Source organism: Pithys albifrons, chromosome 4 (genome assembly GCF_047495875.1).
Source record: "Pithys albifrons albifrons isolate INPA30051 chromosome 4, PitAlb_v1, whole genome shotgun sequence".
Classification (NCBI taxonomy): domain Eukaryota; kingdom Metazoa; phylum Chordata; class Aves; order Passeriformes; family Thamnophilidae; genus Pithys; species Pithys albifrons.
The window spans coordinates 97773282-97797742 of NC_092461.1; the positions used below are offsets into that span (position 1 = coordinate 97773282).

The window sequence follows — 24461 nt, forward strand, 5'->3', positions numbered from 1 at the left end:
TGGATATGATGCAAAAACACTATCATAATTTCTGCGTAGATTTATGCAATGTATTTCACAATAGTCTCTGTCTTATTACTCATATTTTATTTTTTATCAGTAATTTCTTTGCCATAGTGTTATTTTTTGCACACATTAGCAAGAATTATAAAATGATACATCGTTTTCTACCATCACAGAAAAATATTGATGATTTCCTGCACTAACAGAGTTATTAATTTTACACTTGGGACAGATTTGCCCAGAGATATGACATGGAACTCTGTGTTACTTAGGTAGAGAAAAACAGTACATATTTCATCAAAAGTAGAAACAAATCCCTAACATTTCCAAACCTTTGCTGCTTTTTTAATATTCAGGATTTATAGAGAAAATATAAAATTAAGAAAATCAATGTGAATACAATAATTTGTACAACTTTGTTGCGGTAAATTTGGGTAATTGTGAAATGGAAAAACATTGTGGGCAGGGGAGTAGATAAGAGTTGAGCATTTGTTCACTTGCCCTGTAGTTTTGCTCAAATAGTGCAAGACCAAGAATTAGAAATTAAGTACAATCAAGTAGATGAGATGGGATACAAAATGAAAGCTTCTCCTGGACACAGTGTCAGAAAAACTAGTCTCACAAATCTCTATGTTTTTCAGCACAAAAAAAAAAAAAAAAGTCTTTTCTTCCAGTACAATAAGTTTGTAGCACATAAATCAGGGCACAATAGTAAGGACTTCTTCAGCCTAAGCTTCTTTCTGGAATATTTCAGGCATGGAAAGTCAGGATTGGTTTCTACTGTTGTGTAAGTACTGCTAATGCTGGCTCCTTGCTCTCCATCTTTGAATCCAAATCTCAGTTCTGCATGTCTTTTATTGTTGGAGAATTTAGTTCATTTTGAATTAAATCAATCAGCTATTCCCCTACAGTAATTAGACACTTTGTAGTGTTTCATTGCCCCACAAATTGCATAGCTCAGTGTGGATTGCAAATAAGAATACATTTTTCCCAATTCCATCAATAACATCTAGGAAACCTGTATCAAAGTCAGCAGATTAGCATGATTTGATGAATAAATACAGTGTGACAGATCCCAGACAATGCAGAGCAATACAGCTCTGCTCAAATAGGTGAAATGGTTCCTAGGTTACACTAATTGAATGATGCTTAGGAAGCCCAATAAACATATCTGTAACTGTAGAATTACTAATCCTGCCAGTCATAAAGCTTTTTATCTTCAATACATTTGGGAAAAAAAAAGCTACACTAAGTCTTGTCTTTGCATTTCACTCCTCCTTTGTCTGGGGAGCCCTTGCTTTGTCTGTTTCTTATTATACTTTTCACCTTTTTCCCCAGCTAGGGAAAGCCACTGTAATTGTTTCTAGTATAATCCAAGGGCTCAGACAAGACATGCCATGTACCTGACTTGTAACTAGTTATACATAAAACCTACACCTGGCAATCAGAAAGACACTCAACCATCTCAGCTTTAGTGTCTAATGTGATGACAGGAGATTTAAGTAGAGACAATAATCTTGTCATGCTTTTCTGTTTACAAATACCTGCTCTGAATTACATTCTTTTCCTTTGTGATATTTTACTTCAGGAGTATGGATCAAAATAGTCTTCACAATAAAGCCCAAACAAATTGTATTTAATACTAACACACAAGTGAGATGATTGTGTGGTTCCCTCTATAAAATTCTAACATTTTTCTTTGAGCTTTTTCATCATCATTTCGATATTTTTTTTTTCATTCTATGTGTGTCTGTAAGCCTCTATATTATAATGGAAGGAAAACACCAAGTCTTTACCAAGCAAGTTGTAATGAAACAGCAGGAAGTTTTGAGCCACTTAAATTAAAATGATGAGGAAGAAATAGACATTAATTATCTCAGACTGCATTATCTTTTCATTTTGCAAGGAAGAAAATATTTAACACCTCAGAGGCAAAATGCTTTGCTTCAAACTGGAGAGATAATTTAAAATTGCATGTGGGGGGCAGTGAGATGAAAGATCAGAATCTAGTATATTCACTGAGCAAGAATGATGAGATGAAAAAGAAGACAATAAACTATGCTCGTGTTCTCTCTGTGCCACAAACCATGACCTCTCCCACAGTCACAAGGACCTATTTTCAATTTCAAGTCAATAGCTATAAATGTTAATAATTGCCTTTACCTCTTTCTCTGTAGCTCAGCTTCTTGCCCCATTACCAAAACCATTTAGTTTCTCAGTAATTCATTTTCTACATAATCTCCTTTCATGTTCCATGTTTCCTCTATTGTGTTTTACCTTGGGCAGTACATCATGTAAATAAAGTCTATATCCATAATCACTTTACAATTCTGCTTAAAGGAACTCACTCTTGAAAACTCCATTCCAACCGATGTCCATTATGGTAGATCTTTTTAGTCCTCATTAGATGGGACAAATGGGTGAATATTTTAAAAACTGTTTCAGCATCAGTGATATAACCTTGAGTATCTATTCAAAGCTTTTAGGTATATTTAAAGATTGAGCATGAGGCAGATAAAGGCATCTAAGAAAGAAATTCTGTATTTGGATTTTAAAAATTCCTCCATTTAAAATAATGCTTAAGGCCACATTATTGTAGTATAGACACTGATGAAAGAGACAAAAACATCCAAGAAGTTGTACTCAAATGTTTTGGTTTGTTTTTTGTTTTTTATTTTTCATATTAGAAGTAGAGATTTATCATAGATGTGTATCTTGGTATTTAAGGCAGAACTAGTTGAATTAAGACAGAAAAGATTGAGTTCTGTATTTTCCCAACAAGCAAAAACTCCTATCTTCACAAAGTGTGCGATGGGACTATCTCAGAAAAAACAGAAACAAGTGATCAACTATTTTTGTAAAAGATAGTATTTTTCATTCTGTTTAGCACTTACTGTAATGATGAGGTATATATTTTCTTTTTTTAAACAAAGTTTGACTATGAGTTTCAGATTCCATCAAGCTACGACTTTTGAAATAAAAATGAGGTGTTTCCTTTCTACTTCTCTGAAAGCCAAATGTCTGTGAAAGCTTTTGTCCTAGTTCAGCAGGAGGGACCAGCTAACCCTGTGTGGGGGTGATCAAAGCTGTGTATTCTACCCCCTCTATTCATTCCCCAAGGACAATGGGCCATTAGCAGCAGCTGCCCAGGGAGCCATTATCACATTCACACCCAGCCTGAGGGGGCGGAGCTGCTAATGGGCCATCAACAGTTCAATACCCCCTGGCTCCCAGAGTTAATCACCCATTGTGTGAGTCCCCGCCCAGGGGGAGGGACTGGGTGCTCCCTGAGGGTACATAAGGGGTGGATAAGAAGACTTTGGTAACTTCTTGTCGGATCCAGAGGAGCAGCAGGACCTCAACAGGAGGAGATCCCCGCTCTCGCCCAGACCACAGCCCTCGCCTACACCAACAGGTTTTTCATTTCCTTTTGCTCTGGACTTGGGGGAACCACAGGGGTCTCAGCACAAGGGCAAACAAACCCCCTTGGGTTTGTACCCCAGGACACTGGGTTATACTGCTGGGGTTTTTGTGAGTTGAAAGCAATTTCCCTTTTGTGTCAGTGTTTTTATTGTAATATTATTATTAAATTTTAGCTCTGACTTATAATCTCTCTCATGGTGAGTTCATTTCCCCTGCTGGTTCACTTTTAAACCAGCACAGCTTTTGACACTCTCTTATGTCATCTCACATTTGTTTGATGTGAGCATGTTGTTTTCCATCCTTGGTTTTAGATTTCTGTGTATAACAAATCTGAAGCCCTGCTTCATTGCAGTTTTAGTTGCTGAACCACTCTGTGTGATCTACTAGATAAGGGTAAAAAACTTAGATAATGTACTACCACATTTTTTCCATGCACTTAGAAGCAGTTAAAGACTTATGAAATTGGTTTCTCTAACACCTTTCATTGCATCAAAGAAAAAAAAACAGTAGTCGCCTTCCAGCCTGGAAAAAGTCATTAATGTTCTTTTCCTCCCTTTTGTTTTTCTTTTTTGTTCTCAAGCTTCATTCTGACTTGGACAAGGGAGTCGGCAGTGTTAAATATACCCTTTCTGGAGATGGTGCTGGCACAGTTTTTACCATTGATGAGACCACAGGAGACATTCATGCCATAAGGAGCCTAGATCGAGAAGAAAAACCTTTCTACACACTCCGGGCTCAGGCTGTGGATGTTGACACCAAGAAACCATTAGAGCCTGAATCAGAGTTCATCATCAAAGTGCAGGACATTAATGATAATGAGCCAAAATTTCTGGATGGGCCTTATGTTGCCAGTGTCCCAGAAATGTCTCCAGTGGGTGAGTAAGAAGCTTTAAGCACTTCATAATTAAATGCATACTAATTGTCTCAATGTACATTTCTTGTTGAGGAAAGAAAAACAAGGACAAAATGAAAATATTGTTTCTAAAACTTAGAGATGTTTCTAATGCTCTCTGCTTAGAAATCTACGGATTGCGGGTTTCTTTTAGCTTTGTTTGATAATTTAGAGACTTACTCTCCTGCCAAATGAGTGACAGTGATTTTAAGTCTCTGAGGACAGGAGGAAAAAAGAAAAAAGATATTCAAGACAGGTATAGTAAGGGCCAGGTGTTCTCTGGTGCCCAAACCTTTTATGTTATGTGATGAGGTGCATTCCCCTCTCTTCCTAATTTACATTAACTGTTTGCTGTACAAAATTAGATGAATTTTGTACAGCATCTTACCATTTAGCTGTCTGACTGTGGCTGTTAAACTCCTACAGCACTTGCATGATCCCCTAATTATGCATTAGGGAACAATTCTTTAAGTCCTGCTATACTATGCATGCTAAAAGTAACAATTGCCTTCTCGTCATTCACAATGCAACAATGGGATTCTGCAAGACTGTTTCAAGATGGCAAAAATCTAGTGTTCAAGAAAATATCTAGTGCATCAGATTCTTAATCTTCTTAATTTAGGAAAAAAAAAAAAAAGAAGATTGTCTGATGTTTGCTTGAAGAATTTTCACAACCCGATAGGTATTTGCTGGGAATGCCATAAAGAGCATCAATCCTGCTTTGGACCAAGAGAGTAGACTAACTGGGTCCTCTGGGTCTCTGCCTGATGGCTGATTCTGCAGTGGTCCTGAGCACCGTGTTTGCAACATGAGCACACTACTTCTGTCCTGCTGCCAGATGGCATTTTGGGTTTCCCTGCAGACACTAGAAATTAATTTGTTCTGCACTGGGAGTCCTTTAGCTTCCCAGTGTTAGTTCCAGCTTATTGGCATTTTCTCTTCTGAACTGTCTTTTCCCAGTATTTCACAAGCCAGTGTGAGTAATTTAATACTCCCTGTAGTTGCTAACAGTTTTGAAAGTTTTCTGAGTCTGAAATGGCAGACAGATACTGTTTCCCTTCAGCTGTGCAGTTCAGATGTTGATGTTTTTAAAGTCAATTTGGGAGGCAAATAGTTATCTACACAAGTTGAGATACAAAACTGAAGAGATAATATTTTAAATTTTGTGATAAGGAATGGTATAATGTAATAAAATGAGATGCAACTAGACATATAGTGATGATAACCTTACTCTTATACAAGTGTGGAGCTGAGTTCACTACAATCACCCACACAGGTTTGTCTATAGATTTCCTATACAGTTGTATTATTTATAGATGAAAAATATTTGTTATATTTTGCTGTCTGTTTCTCTGGCAAGTACAGAATAAAATTTTCTCACCAGTGAATGTTAAATCGTTTTTAAAACTTGATTGGAGAGATCTGATCAAAACAAAAATGAATAATATTGTTTATACTGTAGAACACAGTGCACGCATTCATTCTTTCCCTCCTTTGCTCTCTTCTTCCATCTTTTTATTTTTTTATAAATATGTGTGTGCAGTAGAAGATTAAATGCTAAGAGGGCTTTTATTTTGTGGGAAGCAGCCTTCAAGCTCTGGCAGACATTGTGACTTTTACAAGGATGGGAAGTTGCATGACTAAATGAGATACAATTGAGCATGCTGTGTCACTCACAAAACATTTTAAAGCAAATGCTTTCCAACTTACTCTCCATTGAAAAAAAAAAAAGAGCAGTAGTGGCAAAAGTGGATCTTCTTGATCTTCACTTTATTCAGTCACATTCACTGTATCTGTAAGATTTATTGATAACACTTGTTATTTTCCTCTATAAAAACAATTAAAAGATGGATGAAAATTGAACAGAAAAGGCAAGACAGGAAAAGAGTGCCCTAAATGGAGGCCTAAACTTCAATTAGTGGTTACTAAAGCAGATATTAATTGTTGCTGTTAGGTTGTCCTGCAGCAAAAATATCTAGAAATGCCTTCTGTTGCCTGTAGGGTGCTAGAAAATTGTGCCTTCTCTGATGCAGATATTTCCACTTCTTGTTCTCTCTTTTCTATGTTTTTGCTTTCTTATGCAAGCACAGATTTCTCAGAGGATCTAAAACTACTGCTCTCTATCACCAGCACTATTCAGTTGCACCTATAGAGATGCTTAAACTTACCAGTGCCTGAGGCTGACATTGAAATTCACTTTGATTTTTCAGCTGGTACACCATATGGTTGCCTTGGCTTAAGCAAAGACCCTGATAAAACTCTTCCTCTCACCTCTTTTTTTTTTTTCCCCTTCCCACTTTTGTTTTCTAGTTGCCACTTTTCAATTACCAAATGTCCTAAACTTCATTTACTATAGTTTCCCAACAGTATTGATTATGAACTGCTCTCATGCAGTTTCCACTGTGAGAAAAGCACTGCAGCATGACTTTTGCACCCTTACTAGTCTGTTATATGAGCCTGGCAAGCTTTTGTGACGAATGACTTGCTGTCTTTTATTGTTACATGATATTTGCATACAAAGATTTTCTCAGTTTAGTACTTTATCCCAAGGTTATTAGTAATAAGGAGTAAAATATGCCAGAGTTCATGTTGAAAAGGAAATAGAGGGGCTGAGAAGTAGCTAATCAAATCCTACACCCAGGGCAAACACAGAGTATGTATTCCATTTGGACAGTGAAATAAAGTGAGTTGTATAAAACCTCCTTGAGGTGCAACAGTCTGCAGCCATAAGAAAGGATAGTATGAGATTATGATTTCTTGGGAAGAAAATTGTCTTTCAGAGCCCTTATTTTCAGAAATTTTCATGGCTCTATGGTTCTCAGTCGTGTAACATCTCTGGACTTCATTCTAATTCCTGTTGCTGAATCTGGGCTGTCTGAAATAATGCTATAGCATCGTTACAGAGTTATAATACAATTGTGCATCAACTTTATCCTGGACCCTGGTAATTTTTTACTGGAAAAGATGTAAAGAGACGAAAATTCCTACCATTCTCAAGATCTGCTTTTCTGCACATAGGTATTTTTTAGACATATCTTTCATATCCAAGTTTTTCATGGTAGATTTTCTTAGAACTTGTGTTATTTTCTACACACGTTGTAGGTGGAAATTTGCTTTTTCTCCTCTAATTTACATTGAGGACAGATTGAGGTTTCTTCTACGGTTGCTGTACTCTGAGGCTTGTTAATTTTTCCTTTTAATCAATAGCATTCCTTTAAAAAGATAGTGGCAATGCATATGTTTTAGTTTTTTTCTGAAGAGATAATTTTAGGATTGCTATTTTTACTTAGCAGTACATTCCTTACTGGGAACCAAATTCCTTCACATGCTCTTAAGAAAAAAGTATTAGAAGGCTGTTTACTCACTACAAGCTGGGATGCAAACCTATTTTATGCCAAAGCTTGAATGGCCAGCTAGCCTTGTTCCTTCCACACATGCACTGTAATCTGCTTTTATATAATGGGGAGAAAAGTCAATCACAAACACAAACAAAAAAGATCTTCTTTTTAAAAACACTTTGGCTACCAGCTGCTGTAACATGCAGGCTGCTGGACCCATCTATGACTTCCATTGTTTCTGCTACTTTCAGAGAGGCCAATTTCCATGTTTTTGTGAAAGTATATTCGTATCTTCAAAGTTGACAGCTCACAATAAATAGGGTGCAGAGTACTTTATGTTGAAGAATTTCTTTTGGAAAGGAAAATGATGTGAAATGCCTGCAAAAAAACTCAGTAGATGGAGTCATGATGTGAAATGCCTGCAAAAAAACTCAGTAGATGGAGTCAGATTACAACACAGAACTAATATTTTAAGAACAGAGATTGCTATGCCTTTATCTTATTCCTGGTAAGAGACTTATTAGAGCCTAAGAGCTGGACTTCTAGTGTTGTGGGTTTGGTTTGGTGGTTGTTTGGGGTTTTTTTTTGTTTCTTTTTTTTTGGGGGGAGGATTTTGGTTGTTTTTGTTGTTTTTCCCCTATATTGAAATTATTTTCTCAATATCTGCATTTGAAACTATTCTCTTGATTTAATATATAAGTTCCAAAACGTAGAACAAAAGAGAAATTAAGATTTATTTATGACAACTGAAATGACGGCCCATTTGTAAGTTAGTATTAGCAAAATATGTTGTCCTTAAGTGTAGTTTAATCAGCTGTGGTTTGGCTTCTGGCAGCTGTGTCAGCTTCTGTTGCAATACAGTTGACGTAAGCATGCAAATGTATGATGAGTTTAAACCAAGGTTATCCCCTTATTGAAGCTGTCAGTCCAGATGACTGGGAATGGGGACATAGCAGCATTAAGCACACATTCAAGGAAAGATCTTACTATATATTTTTATATATTTACACATTAAATTTGCACAGAAATTTAGTTGCATTTCTTATACAATTTTGACTGAATGTGCTGATTTTAACTGCAATCCTAATTGCTTTCTAAAGTCTTTCCATTATTCCTCTATGCTTATACATAGACCAGCTAGGGCTGTACTAAACCCGTCAATTGCATAATATGTAGATGCCATATGTTCTTTCCTAAACAATTTCATTTCATATCTTCCAATAGATTAACTCTTTGTTGCTTAGGGGGGACTCTACAAACTCTAGGTCACTGTAACAGACTGAAATAGTCAATGCTAGGAGATTTTTACTCTGTTCCTCTGTAGTGCAAGGCAGGTACCTGAAGAGTGTTACGGATTTGCTTTCCATGGTACTGTCAGTGTGAAAATAGTCTCTGTAAATTTTCTAGCAGTTTTCCTTCTGAAATGAATATTAATTGGCTTATATTTAAACGGGGCAGTCCCATGGTGTAATGGTGAGCACTCCAGACTCTGATCAGAAGGTCGTGAGTTCAAGTCTCAGTGGAGACCGTACCGGGCAGTTCAATGCCTCCCTGCCATCCCATCCCGTCAGATCTCGGATGCTCAGCAGGGTCAGCCCTGGTTAGTACCGGTTGCTGTAGACAGTCCTGAGGACTTCACTGGCACTGTCCCAGCTTGCTCGGCCGTGGCAGATGAACCTCAGGACTGAAATGGTGGGGCCAATTCTGCGCACGCTGAGCCTCACCTAAAAAATCCACTGCACAGGCTCGAAGGGCACACCCACGTGGGGAGAGCCCTTCCCAAATCTTCGTTCGCGAAGTTTGGCCATACATACATATTTAAACATTGAAAAAGGCAGTGTCTTGGTTTGAGATAAGCAACTGCCAACCCCCCCAAGCACAGAGAGAAAAGCCTCCCTCCTAACACCAGGGAAAGGGAGGAAAAGAGAGGGGAAAGAAAAAAAAACACTTCAAACTGCATTTATACTAAATCTACATATATTTTTCACAGAAAGAAAGAGACAATTAGAAGAGAGTACAAATATACACTCACACAAGTCTGCAACAACAAGTTCCCCACCTCAACTTCTTAACGAACACACAAATTCTACTGTCCTAACTACACATTACTTAAGAAAAGACTTATTCCCCAGGGAGACAAACCCAAGCAGAAAGGAGAGACCCAGAACAACACATTTTACTTTCCTGAGGTACCCAGTGAGCCAGTGGTGGGCCTGGTCCTCTCCATCCCCCCTGGGACAGCATCGTGCGTCCACCCAAGAGGAGGGCTGAGAAGCGACTGCCTTAACCACTCCCACACTGGTTCCTACTGCCCTGGAGATGATGTCATAATGTGGTATGGAATACAAACTTACTGGCTAGAAGAGGTCAGCTGTTAGCTCAGCCCAGCTCAAGTCAGCTGACAGCTTCGGCCTAGTCCAGACTTCAGAGCCCAAATCTAGGCCCACCTAGGTGAACCCATAACAGGCAGATATTTGAGATATATATATATATATATGCACAAATAGAACATATGTTTAATAGATCCATCAACGTAGTTTCATGTGCAAGTGTTACAACTTGGAAAAACCTAACTTGAGGAACTGGTGGGTAGTAACCTGCATTCTGGCTTGGCTTAGCTGAGCACCATGTGCCTGAGTTTAGCCTGAAGCTTACAGTGAGCAGAGACTGAGGAAGGAAGAACAATAAGGCATTGGAGCAATTACCAAGTGATCCTTCCTTTGACATAGATTCCTAGCTTCTGGTGATATATTTTTAAGGACTTGCAAAAGAACACTCAGGCTGTTGCGGAAGGCCAGAGATATTTTTGAATGGCGTTACACATGCTTATGATCATATAACCTGTCTGGAGCCCCTCCAGCTTCACCCTCATCTCTGCTTGTTTCTAGTGTTATGAAGTCCTTAGAGACAATGAAAGGAATTGGATATCCACTTTTCCCCATTGATCATTTTCCTTTTTTGCCTGCTGTTGATCATTGAGCTGAAAACTTTGGAGGATTTTCCACAGTAATCTCCAGATTGAGAATTAATAGGTAACTGAGTTACAACCCACCTCTGTGAAAGTACTGATAAGTTATTTTTTTCCCATGGCTCTTTATATTTCTCAAAGTGAAGTACTGTATTTTCAAACATATGCTATGTTAGGATTCCTCTGTAACACTTTGCAGCCAAGTTTTCATTTTCGTCAAGCTGTCACCTGCTTATATATTCTCTTTTACTGACAACCTATAAATTCAGATCCAACTGAGATACCAGTGGCAACTTCTCCCTCATATAAAGACTGGCAATTTATGTCTAGTCTTTCAGTTCTTTTTTTATTTGGATATTATTTTAGGAAAGGCTGCTATGTCTTAATATTTTTTTTCTCTTTTTACAAAGTTTTTTCCTTAGGAACCTTGCTGAAAATTTTAGATACTGTTAATATATGCAAGTATTTTAGAACTATATACTCAATGATGCACCCAATAGTTTTAATAGGTTTTGTGGAGAGCAGCTCTGTGAAGAGTTACAAAGCTGTACTGAATCTCATCCATATCCACATGTCCTCTAAATCAATACTTTATTATAATGTACAAATTTGTCCATTGCCAGGGTCAGACCTGGTGTCCTGAGTCATTTGGGGCACTTTTCAGAAAAATTCATGTCCCATCCCTGTCTTTCCGTACTCCATCCAGGGGCAGAGTTAGATGGCAGTTTATCCATCACAATTGATGTTTCAGTGATTTTTTACTAAGAACTGTTTTTTTTTTAATTAGAGAGGGAGAAAACAATGCAGAGAATCAAGACTTGCTTGGTTAAAGGATCATAGTTATTGTCATACTGTGATTTTCCTTTCATACACCCTGAGTGTTGAGTATTGTTAGCAAACAAAGAAATTTGGCCAATGCTATTAGGTGACAGAAACTACGTAAAATGAAAGACAGGACTATACAAACATATACAAAGTAAAATGTCTGAGAAGTTTTGGCTGTTAAAAAATGAGACACAGGATAACTGTTTTCTCATAACTAGTTTTTAGAGTCCCAAAATGTCAGTATTAGTGCTGAATTCATATAAAGCATTTGAGTTTTACTTCACATATATCCTAGCCTATACTGGATATTTTCTATCAAAACCTCAGCATGGCTTTTGACACTGTCATTCACAACATTCTTATAAGCAAACTTGGAAGATGTGGATTAGATGAATGGGCAGGGAGGTGGACTCAGAACTGGCTGAATGGCTGCTCCCAGAAGGTTATAATCAGTGTCACAAAGTCTAGTTGTTGCCCTGTCAATAGTGGTGTCTCCCAAGATTCAATACTGAGCCCAATACTGTTTAATTTATTCATCAGTGACTTACATGAAGTGACAGAGTGCCTCCTCAGCAAGTTCTCTGATGACACAAAGCTGGGAGGAGTGGCCAATACCCCCAGAGTATTGTGCCAGACCTCAGCAGCCTGGAGAGATGGGTAAAGTGAAACATTCTGAAGTTCAGCAAAGACTCATACAGGGTCCTGCACCTGGTCAAGAATAACGCCACACACCAAGACAGGCTGTGGACTGACCTGCTGGAAGGCAGCTTTGTCGAGGAGGATGTGGGGGTCCTGGTGGACAACAAACTGTGCATGAGCCCACAGTGTGTCGTTGTGAACAAGAAAGCCAATGGTATCCTGAGGTGCATTAGGAAAAGCATTGCCAGCAGGTCAAGGGAGGTGATCCCGCCCCTCTGCTCAGCCCTGGTAAGGCTGCATCTGGAGTATGGTGTCCAGTTCTGGGCTCATCCGTACAGGAGAGACACAGAGCTCCTGAAGTGGGTCCAGCAGAGGGCTAGAAAAATGGTCAAGGAACTAGAGTACCTCTTTTATGAGGAAAGGCTAAGGGAGCTGGTTCTATTCTGCCACAAGAAGAGATGACTGAGGGAGGACCTTATTAATGTGTGTAAGTATCTAAAGGTAGGGTGTTAAGAGGATGGATGCAGGCTCTTTCAGGTGATGCTAAGCAATAGTACAAGAGACAACAGGCAGAAACCAATCCACTGGAAGTTCCACCTGAATATGAAGAAGAACTTCTTTCCTGTGTGAGTGACTGCACACTGGAACAGGTTGCCCAGAGAGGTTGTGAACTGTCCCTCACTGGAACTATTAAAGAACCATCTGAATGCAATGCTGTGCCATGTGCCTGCCTGAGCCGGGTGATTGGACCAGATGACCTTACCCACTGTGTGATTGCATGTGTGTGTGTGTGTGTGTGTGTAAAAAGTGAAAAACTCATGTCACAGCATTTATAGCCATTATATCTCTATCCACATGCTGGCTTTACTCCAGATCAGTAGCATAAATCAATTAATATATTTCATATATGCAGATGCAGACCCCTCTGTTCTGTTATCAATCAATATTTTCATTACTAAAATTAGACTATTGGGTTTGCTCTAAATGTGTATATTGGTAATTTCAATGGTATGAAACATTAGTTCTTTTAGTATATAAAGAGGTCTTACTGTTTGTATAATATTTAGATTCAAGCTATATTGAATTAGAGTTGTTGGGATGATGTGGGTTTGGTTCTTTTTTTTTTTTTTTTTTGGTTTTGGTTTGTTGGTTTGTTTTTGGGGTTTTTTTGTTAATTATACTGTTCCTGAGGGAAAGGTGTTGGCATGTTTAAGTGTACCATTGAAAGATGTAGAAATTGTTTTCATATGGGCACATAATATCTGCAAACATAAAACATATCATAATGATAGTTCTTTTAGTAGCCACAGATCAACTGTAAATGATAAAAATTAACAAGAAGTTGCATTTTTCTTATGATAAAATTCCTCTGAACATTAAATATATTCTCAGTAAGAGATCTTCTTTTGACCACCAAGTGATTTTAAACATATTTTGAAAGTATTACGTTCTCAGCCACTGAGCAACTGTAAATATTAAATATGTTTTATAAAAGCTACTTTTCAAGTTCTTGCCTGCATGAATATGAATATAATTTTTCTTTAAAGTTACTTCCTAACCACTGAGATTTTTTTTTCATATAAGTGCAGTTCTAGGTATAATTTTTCAAAGAAGAAACAAGTGCAAAGTTTCACTGGCACAAGGCAGCTCTTCATTTGTGACAAGTAGTGATGTTCTGCCCATCTTTTCATAAAAAAACCCTGCAGGTAATGAAAAGAAGCCAAAATGTAAATGATTTTTAATGGATATTTTGCATGGAAAGTGAGCGCGTGTCTAATTTTTTCTCCTCCATTTTTGTGTCTAACTCTGCAGTTAAACAAAATAATAAAATCTGACATGACTGATACTCTGTACTAAGATAACTAGTTTAAGAAATCAGTCAGCGGTGGATTGTGTGAATCAATCAAGTCATCATCAACCCTAGAGGAGGGCAAAACAGAAAGCAAGATAGTCTCAAGATTGCTAAGCAAATGGGAGTCACTAAACCAAATATGATTAAGGGCTTTAATTCTGTGTGCAGAAATAGCTCCATGTGGCAAATTAGATGTAATCCTATGAAGGCCTGGAGCTATAAGAAAAGTGTTCATGAGAATCTGGCTTAACAAGAGCTAAGAGAAAAAATCACTGATCACAAATATGCTGTTAAGGACAAATTATTCTCTGCTTAGAGAATCCCATAAGGCTTAAAAAGTCTACTGCAAAGACACTGCAGATGAAAATAATACCTTAGGAAAAGAAAATCTACATAATACAGAGATCTAAAAATACCTACAGAATGAGGAACAGTATATGCTAGAGTGTCTTTAAATGGAATATCAGTCAATTAGTCGGTGTATCTGTCTGTCAACCTTAGATTTAATGAGTCCTAGGGACTTAGTGTTTCCCCTTATTTGTGATAAGGAACACCATAGATAGGCAATCCAGTCAAATATCTGTCCTGTATGCAGGAGGTTTTTCCTAATTAAGGAACCATTATAGATCTTGTGGGAACATGAGTCTGACATCCCTCCAGCCTTTGCTCAACAAGGATCTTGACAGAGCTGATTGAAACCTTTCCACAAGAGAGATTTTTCGTAAGTTTCTGTAGAACTGAAAGGTGTAAACGTGCAATTCTCTCAAAAGTTATGAAAAAACAGATGGGTGTCTAGTGAGTCATCCCACAGGTTAGCTGTTGACTGGAAAATTAAACAGGTGGCTCCCATATTAGAAGAGAAGTATTCTTTATATCACCTTGACAATCCAAACACTAGCTGGCTTTGAACCCATAGGCTAGGAAGTCTTCTGTGAAGCTGGGAAGCTGGTGGGTTTGCCTGTTCCCTGATTTCTCTTCCATGCAGTTGATGACAAGGCAGGTTGTCATACTTCCCAGACAAAGTAGTCAGCCAGTAAGCTAAACAGGTCATAACTAGGTAGGAAGAAGACGTGAAATAAAATGAAATTAAATAAACTGTTCTCTTTGCTAAAAACTTGTCAGTGCCAGTACTGTTTTTTGGAGTGTGCAGTATTTTTTTTCTAGAGTAATGCAGGATGAAGTGAGAGTCCAAAACTACCTGAAGTATCCCAGTAAAGTAAAAATCCACAGTCTAGACATCCTTACTTGCCAGTTATGTCTGAGCACTTTTTGTGCAGAAGACAGCAGTAAAGTTGAAATCATTGAGGATTAGAGAGGCCAAGACTGGAAATGGAGGGGGAGTTGACTTCAGGCAATTATGAAAGTAAAGAATGACAGCAGAGGAAGAAGAAAAGCTTTGCAGACTGTTTCACTTTTCATTTTAGGAGGTACTGGAGAGCTTTAATACTGCCTTGGACTTGATTCACATTGACATTGCTAAAGATACTGCTGTCATTTCTGTTAACAAACCTCATGACCATCCTTTTATTTTCATAAGAAGCTTATAAAATGTTAATGCATAAACACTCAAGAGAACAAGGAAAGGGCAAGTGGTAGGTAAGGGGGTCTCTAACCAGGGGTCGCCTGACACATCATTCTGCACCAGGATTGATGGAGAATGTTGCTGCTGGTAGTCTCAGAGGTGTAATTTCAGCTAACCATTCACATCTTGGTCCAAATTGTTAACAACTGATGATTTTCACTGGAAACTTTGTTGATTACTGGTCATCCCAGTGAGGTTGGCATGATGTTTTGTGGATAGAGTCTAGCTGGTAAAGGATAATGAGTCCCAACAGCCAATCCAATGTCAGGAAAATTACAGCTGTAGATTGTCTCCTCAATCATATCTTTCATCTTCCATTTTTGTTTATTGTGGTTAGTACAGCAAGCATCAATTTTATAATTTGTTCTGATCGAAAGGAGTATCCTAACTTATGTGAAACACAATTATGTAGCTAGGATTCCCATTTTGTAGGAACATCCCCTTAGAAGCCTGTCTATCCTCCTGTCTCTGTAAATGTCTATTAGCAGAGGCTAAGAAAAAGTTAAACACACATTTAGGCAGATTATAATGTCACAGCCTATTTGGGACTAAGTGTTGTTAAAGTACAATTTACTTATTACTTTCCTAACTCGTCAAAGGGTTCACATGCATGCCAAATATTTCTCTAATCCCCATTTTGTTAGGTCTAGTGACTATACATTCCCCAAATTGATCATGTCATTCTGCAAAATATTTCCTTTTCCTATTTTTAACATTTTTTTTTATTTTCAGTGTGGAAGATAAAGTATAGGAACAGCTGATTTAGCTTTGGTGTATCCCACCTACTGTATACATTTCTATCATGCCACATCTCCTTGTTTCCTTTCTAAATTAAATCTTTAAAACTCTGTGTGTAAAACTTTTCATGCCTCAATCACTTTCACTGCTTGCCTCTGAGCTCCTGTTACCTTTTGTTGTCCTTTTCGCAACAGGGCAACAGCAATCAATGTTTTCAACAGCCTCGTGAGAATTCAAATGAGAAAGGTGCCTGAAGGGCAGGTTCAAGTTCTCAAGCCTCCAATTTGTGGTCTTGCAAGAGATGATACAGACACAGATGCTCAAATTATCAGCCCTACTTGTTACTTCTCTGGTTCAGTACCTCCAAACTCATCCAATTTTTCTTGCTGCTTTCACTTCATATTACCTCATGCCTGAACAGAAACCAAACCCTTCAGACAGTTTTCAACAGATGCTTGATAGGCCTGGGATTCTTTCATGATTCTTCCATGTGATTTTGAATGAATCCTTTGTTCACACGCTTTAAGTCCTAAACCAATATTAATCACTGAGCTTAATCCAGTGAGACAAAGTGCCTTGCTGTTCAAACACTGGATGGTCCTGTATGCCTTCAAAAGATCATCCAGATGCTAGTACAGCAGGAGGGAAAAAATCTTATCCTGGTTGAATAGAAAAAATATCTTTACTATGATATATTAAAGCACTGATTTTGATAGTTTTATTTGCAATACTAGTGGAGGAATAAGGAGGGAAACTGTTAACATTTGTGGAGGGAGAGGCAGCAACTGAACATAGGTAAACAGCTGCTTTTATTTCACACAACCCAGATTCAGACACTGGTGTAGTAGGAACTGCTGCAACATAAAATGTTGAATAATCAGTCCCTACTTCAGCTTTTCTTTGTCACAAATAAGCAAAAGCACATTCTAGCCTTTCCTTCTGAAGAAAATCTTACATAAATGACCCGAAACGTGCCAAGATGTCAGACTGCCTGCCTGAATCAAAAGATTGCAGCAAGACATCAGGTCCTTGAATTCCAAAATCCATATGAAGGTAGTAATTGAACTGGCAAGTTGTAAAGAAGAAATCCTCTCTTTGGGCCACTGAACAGCAATGAGAGATCTCTGAATGGCTGATTTAAAGGAAAGATAAGGGATAGAAACTGCACCAGCACATCCTACTGATTTACTGTTGAGCTGAAGTTGTGGCAGGTCAGTAATACCTATACTGCAATCTGGGTGCTTTATATTTTAGCTACCTTTATCGATTTACTTTGGTTAGCACAAGGGGACAGTAACAGCAGTGACAGGACAGGTTTTATGGCAGTATAGTAAAAGAGACTTTGGGACACTAAGTCATCAGCTACCTTGCAGAAATGCCCTAATGGTTCATTTCCAGTGCTACTCTTGCCCAGACTGCCTATATTAAAGAATACATGAGCTGCACTTCTCACACTTCATCTGTGTTTTCTAATTTGAGTGTTGACTTACTTGAGGACACAGTGTGCATCTTGTCAGTACTGCTCTTATCAGCCATAGAGATTTTACACTCATTACTAAGGTCTTGTACATGAACGCTTTTATCGGTGCATTCTCAGGCCAGATTTGTAAAGGTAACTTGGCACTGAGTTTTACAAGCATCTTGTTGGTAGGTTTGGGGTTTTGTTGTTGTTGTCATTGTTGTTTTTCTTGATCAGAATAACTGCAGGGCATATAAATAGTTTTGAAAACCCTAGTCAATCTTTAGACTCCCAAATATCTTTTAATATCTTGAGCTGTACCACTAAGTTCCTCAAGCAGTGGTGAGAATCTCTTATCTATAGGCACCTAAATTTTGCTGGCCTACATTATAAATGTGAGACAAAATGTTCTCAAGATTTGGCCAGGTACTTGAAGCAATAATATCTCTGGAGCCCAACCAGATCAGGCACAAATCAAATTCAGCACTTCTACAGTGAGTCAGGATATGTCATGCAGGGTTAGACATCCACATGCGTTTATTTGTCTGATTCCAAATGAAGTATCTTAGCACCTGCCTGAAACTTTTAAAAAAAGTAAAATTCTATTCGGTTTTTTTCATGAGTACCTAAAATGTCAGCTAAGTCTGTCCTCAATCTGCTTGCACACAGAACCATCTGAACTTTACACTGCTGAGCAGCTAGAAGCCAATTAATGCCTAAGCACTGTCAGAAACCATAAAGTAGATATACCTAATTCTTTTCTGGAAGCCATTCACTGACATTTTTAGAGTTCACAGTTACATCCCATGCAAAATACGGCTGGAGGAGAGGTTATATGTTTTTCATTTTGCAGTGATGCAGCTTTAATACTTTCTTTGTTCTGAATATCCCCTCCTCATGTTTTAACCACCAGACTCCTTGTAGTTCTTTCCCTTCTCCTTTTTTTTTCCTAATGAATATTTAATGATCCTACATAAAACAGATCAGCTTCCTTTTTTTTTTTTTCAAGCGAGTGGTGGTCTTGAGAGAGCATTCACTTAGGAGGTAGGAAATAAGCATTCAACCACCATGTAATAGAAGAGTGACTTAAAATATGTGTAGCTCACATATCCACTGGGCATTCAGGGTGGTAACATGACTCGCTTCTGCATTTGTCAGAATTAGGTTGCTTTAAAATGTTAACAAAAAAAAAGGTGTCAGAATTATTTTCCCCAGTAAATAATTTCTGAGAAAGAAGGTATCTAGGATACAACTTTTCTCACTGGTATTTCTTACAGACTGTAGCACCTTCTCACTAATAAGCTGACTTGTATGGATCTCACTGTTAGGCATCTAAATAACATCAAATAGAAAAAAAAAACCCTGCATTTTGCAGTAGATCTTTTTATGATTCATGCCCTTAGTATCTCTGTGCTGTAGTTGTTGTGCATAAAAGAACGGTATAATGTCACTTTTCTGTTTTATAGGTGTAGCCTTGATGGTGAAAAGTGAAAAGTAATATTCATTGCAGAGCTTGATTCTTAATGCTTATAAGTTACCTGAACTGAAAAAACATAGATGAAGGGGTGTATGCAAGGAAACTGGGGGAAATTCAACCTAAAAAAGAGTTTGTCTTTTTAAATATGTTTGTGAAGGTGTCAGTGGAAACAAAATTAATTGATGAAGAGCCAAAATTATGCAATAAAAAAATTAGGAAAGCAGATGAATAGCAGGCTAAGATTTTCATGCTCATTAAAAAAATCTGGGTATGATAAGTTCAGTGAGTTAAGATAATAACCATGATGTCTCTTTGTATATATGGGGGAAGAACTGTGCATGATATATATTTATAATTCAGGTACTGCTGGTTTCATAGAATCACAAAATCATAGAATCGATTGGGTTGGAAAAGACCTCCGAGAACATCGAGTCCAACCCTTGGTCCAACTCCAGTCCATTTACTAGATCATGGCACTCAGCGCCACGTCCAATCTGCATTTAAAAATCTCCAGGGATGGGGAATCCACCACCTCTCTGGCCAGCCCATTCCAATGCCTGATTACTCTCTCTGGAAAGAATTTTTTTCTGATATCCAACTTAAATTTCCCCTGGCAGAGCTTAAGCCCGTGCCCCCTTGTCCTATTGCTGAGTGCCTGGGAGAAGAGACCAGCCCCCACCTGGCTATAACTTCCCTTCAGGTAGTTCTAGAAAGTGATGAGGTCACCTCTGAGCCTCCTCTTCTCCAGACTAAACAACCCCAGCTCCCTCAGCCTCTCCCCACAGGGCTTGTGCTCCAGTCCCTTCACCAGCCTTGTTGCTCTTCTCTGGACCCGCTCCAGCACCTCAATATCCTTTCTGAACTGAGGGGCCCAGAACTGAACACAGTACTCAAGGTGTGGCCTCACCAATGCAGAGTACAGGGGAAGGATCACTGCCCTGGTCCTGCTGGTCACGCTATTTTTGATACAGGCCAGGATCCCATTGGCCTTCTTGGCCACCTGGCGGAAGAGCTTGCCAAACCACTTGTTTGTTTCTTTCTTTCTTTTTTTCATGATTATTAATTTATTTTATTTGGGATTAGAAGAAAATTTTCTTTGTAATTTTTATGACTCTTATCTTCGGAAAAATTATTTATTTGTTATTTATTTAGAGTCCTTGAATAGTGAATAAAATCAAATTTTAGATATTTGATATGTAGGCCCAAATTTGAATTTTCATATACATAGGTTAATTTTTGAAATGGTAACAAAACAAATGTTGAGCCAATATTTTCCTATGAAATGTAAAACTCCTTTTTTTATGAGTTAAGCAATAAATTGGAGGACATCTGAGCCATATGTAGGTGCACTTAATTTTAGCTTTTGTATTTCAAAAGTTTCATGAATATCAAGGATTGCTTACCTCACAGGTTTCAGGACTTATGAATAAACATAGAGACGTTGGGTTGGTGGCATGGGAAGTTAAATTTCCAGAACAGAATCCTCATTTCAGTCAAAGAAGGGCCAGACTGCAGTTCAGCATGGACTACAGTCAGATATGGTCTGCCATTTTACTGTTATCTCTCCCATTTTTGTGATGTTTTGTTTTGTTGTTGTTGGTTTAGTTTGGTTTGGTTTTTTGACAAGCTTAAGCATTGCTTTTTATCTGATCTCCAGAGACAAGTGATTTTGATCACTGAATACAGAGAAATGTTAAGGAGACTCTGAATAACTCTAACAAGTACATGATTTAAACTCCTATTTGGTAAGAATTGTGAAGTTTCTACCTTGGTCATTTCAACAGCATTAAGTATAGAGTTAGGCATTTTGCACAATGCTTAGCTAGAATTTTTTGTATCACATCTGTGCCATACAAATATTGAAGTATTTGTATTTATGCATTTAGGTATGGTCACAATTTATTTGCATGTTGTTCTGGTCTTTTTTTTTTTGGCCTTGTATACTGTTTAAAGAACATTATGCATTACAATAAAATTGAGATATTAAAGAAACATTTAAATAATTACAAGACCTTAAAGTTTAAGAAGAATCCTGCACCCTTGCTACAGAGAAAATTTAACATCTGATTTTAGACAAATTAGTGTCTGATTTTACTTTTTTTTTAAGTTCAGGTATTTTAATTAAGGAAACATCATCTTTCAACAGGTTTCTTTGAAAGAAAACATAATTGAAATATTTGGAAACTATATATAGAGGTATGAACACCTTGAATGACGTCAGGAGAGGGCTGTGTTGTAGTCACTGGTGCTAAGTAAGTAGGGTGATGGCTCAGAATTCTCAAATAAGAGAAATTCTTCTCAAAGAAGAATTGTTGTAAATGTTGTAATAAAGAGGAAGGCAAACAAATGTTTTCTTCTTACATTTTTTGGCTGGAAAATTAAGCACATAATCCAAGTTTGAGTTTAGATGAGCTTTCTGGCTATTACTTATACCCCCAAGTTTTTGGTTATTGATAAGGAACAGAACATGATAAAGGACTGACCAGGGAGTACTGCGTTACCATATATCCTTCAGTTATTCTAGTAATGAATCCCAATTACCTACTTTTATGTATAATTATTTGATCTGACTTCAGTACTTTTTAAAGGGTTCTCTAAATGAAATATATGCTAAGTGATTTGCAGAGTACTTATGTTCTTAAAAGATTTTGCTTGCAGTCACACTTTCATTCACATTTTAGATGAATCCAAGGCTGTGCTTACCCAAGATTTGTTGGGCATAGAGCAATGTAATAGAATTCATGAGTGGAAATCCTGACCCAGCCTGTTATTTGTTATTTTACCCAGTGATAACTCTCCATGAAGAGGGAATAACTTCTACTGTCATTGTTTTGTCAGTGTAAGCTTTTAACAACACTCAAATGACAGGGGTGGTATGGGGAACTCAGAAGAGTGAGGAAGACACTGAGGGAAGTCACAAAAAGACACTTTGAAACCTTGCTGCAGGTGAGTTTCAGTGAAGAGCTCCTGCTGAAACTGCTCAGAAGTCCTCTGAGTAAACAACTGGGAAAGTGAGATGTTTTGAATATGTATCACTTCTGTACCAGAATGGCTGGGATGCCTCATTTGTGACAATTGTGTAGATATGGAGTGAGAATTTCACGCAGGCTTTCTGAGTGATGATTTTCAGCACTACCTTACAAAGACTCAGATATAATGAGGCAGAAATCCACAATTTTGAATGTCATCTTTGGTGTAGCCTAGAGTTGATGTGCCTCTATGTTTCCAATATTGTGCACACACCTGTGTCAGCACATTTCCGCTCTTTCCAATGGTAACAGGCAAATGTATGTACAGGAGTGTGGCAGCCCTCCCTGGTGACTGGACCAGGTTTCACAGGTCAAGCACACCTCTTTTTTTTCTCTTCATACACTGTGCTAGCAAATACTTAATCCCTGTCATAAAGTTTACCTGATAAAGAATAACAAATACTCTTTTAATTTGTTAGAAGTGTCTTCATTTTTATCATCAGGAAGATAAAATGCCTTAAAATCTGATCTGTGCTCTGTCTCAAACAAACTAGTCAAAAGAAAATGCCATATTGAGTTTTTTTTCTAACATGAGAGAAAAATAGGACCCCTGGTTGTTTTAGTATTTTTCTATAAGTATTTGAACTACACACAGGAATACAAAACGTATTCCAATTTGCAGAACACCAAATATTATATACTGAATGTCTACTGGGATTAGCTAATATTTTCTATAAAGATTTTAATTTTTTTAATTCAAAGCAGAATCTGACAGAATTTCAGTTTAAAGGTAAAACAATATTAGAATTATAGAACTGCAACTGTATTCCCACATGCAAAAAACAGATAAAATCCAGTTCTTAGATTTATGTACCTGAGCAACTCAGAACCTCATTCTTCTCCTCAGTTGATTTTTCCCCCAATTTCCCATCTGCATTTAGGGACTCCCTTCTGACAATGAAGTAGCACTGCATTGTGAGAAATGGAGTCTAGCCAGAACTCCCAGGACTGTATTAATTTTTATTTATTTTGTTTTTCCAGTTCCACTTGAGACATATGATACTATAGGTGCACATTTGCAAATATACGTTTTTGATGTTTACCTGTGTGAAAGAAACAAAAAAATCCCATTTGCTGAGAAAATTTTAGAAGGAATAGGATTTTTCCAATCCAGAGGCTTTTGTGAGACTAACTATTGTAAAACCAAGTGGTATATTCTAGCAGTATATTCTGAAAATACAGTTGAAAAAGTTACAAAGAGCATATCTTTCACTTGAATGAGGAATTCCCATGATCTTTTATTTTACAGATGTTCACGTCTGTTCTGAATGTTTTTCCACTGTATTTCTAAAGTAATTCTACATTTCAGTACATTTCCAAGTATTCCTACAGACCTTATGCCCCAGTTCTGAAAAGCAGTGTATTTTTTAACCTTAGCATTAATTTCAAGCATATTGAAATACTTCTTTAAAATAAAGGTAAAGCATGCAGCTTTTAATTTTAAACTCCTGTTTCTGTAAAATGTCTATTCTATAGATAGAATAGAAGATGATGTATACTGATTGCATGCTTATTAAACTAACAATACTGAGGAAAATTCTGCTAGTCATATTTAAGATCAGAGGAAAATATTATAAGAATGTCAAGCATTTGCTGTCAGAGCATTTTATCCTAAGGGATATTTTCTCACCTGTATTTTAGTACAGTGGTGACATACAGCATTCAGTGCAGTTCTTTTTTTCTTTTTCTTTTTCTTTTTTTTTTTTTTTGCCAGAGATCATAGGAAAAACTGATGACCTTTAAAGATGCTCTTCCATACACTTGTTGTTTTTTTTAAGAAGATCATCACTGTGCCTTTTTCACAATAGAAATGGCATGTCACATGTTGGTAATGTACAATACATTTGCTTGTGCCACTGGTCCTTTTCATTAAGCAGGTCTTTAACTTCTGAGCAGAAATTTCATTTTCATTCCTTGCCCTTTTTTCATCTGGGAGCAACACTGACATAATATTTTCTTGTTTCACAAATTTGTGATTATGTTTTGAAGTACATATACTGTTGCCCTGGAGAGTCATCAGTACCTAATCTTATTGGTAAGTCAGAGATATAGAAAAAACTATTCTGCTTTCTTTTAGTATTTCTTTTTGTGACATGCACATAAAAAGAATTGCGACATGTAGGTCTGAACAAGCAACTATTTTTTCTTAGTTCACTGACCTGGAAGATTAGGGGAATCTAATTGTGTTCCAAGGTAAGAAAAAACAAACAAAAAACAACAACAAAATATTGAAAAG

The 24461-nt window shown here is 37.5% G+C and overlaps 1 protein-coding gene across 1 annotated transcript in view; it reads left to right on the plus strand.

Moving 5' to 3' along the window:
* The window catches only part of CDH12 (cadherin 12), a 596819-nt gene that overhangs the window by 458562 nt on the left and 113796 nt on the right, over nucleotides 1-24461 (plus strand). The window contains exon 5 of the mRNA XM_071553154.1: nucleotides 4007-4301. Coding sequence (XP_071409255.1) covers nucleotides 4007-4301 — 295 coding nt within the window. The remainder of the gene's footprint in view (nucleotides 1-4006; nucleotides 4302-24461) is intronic.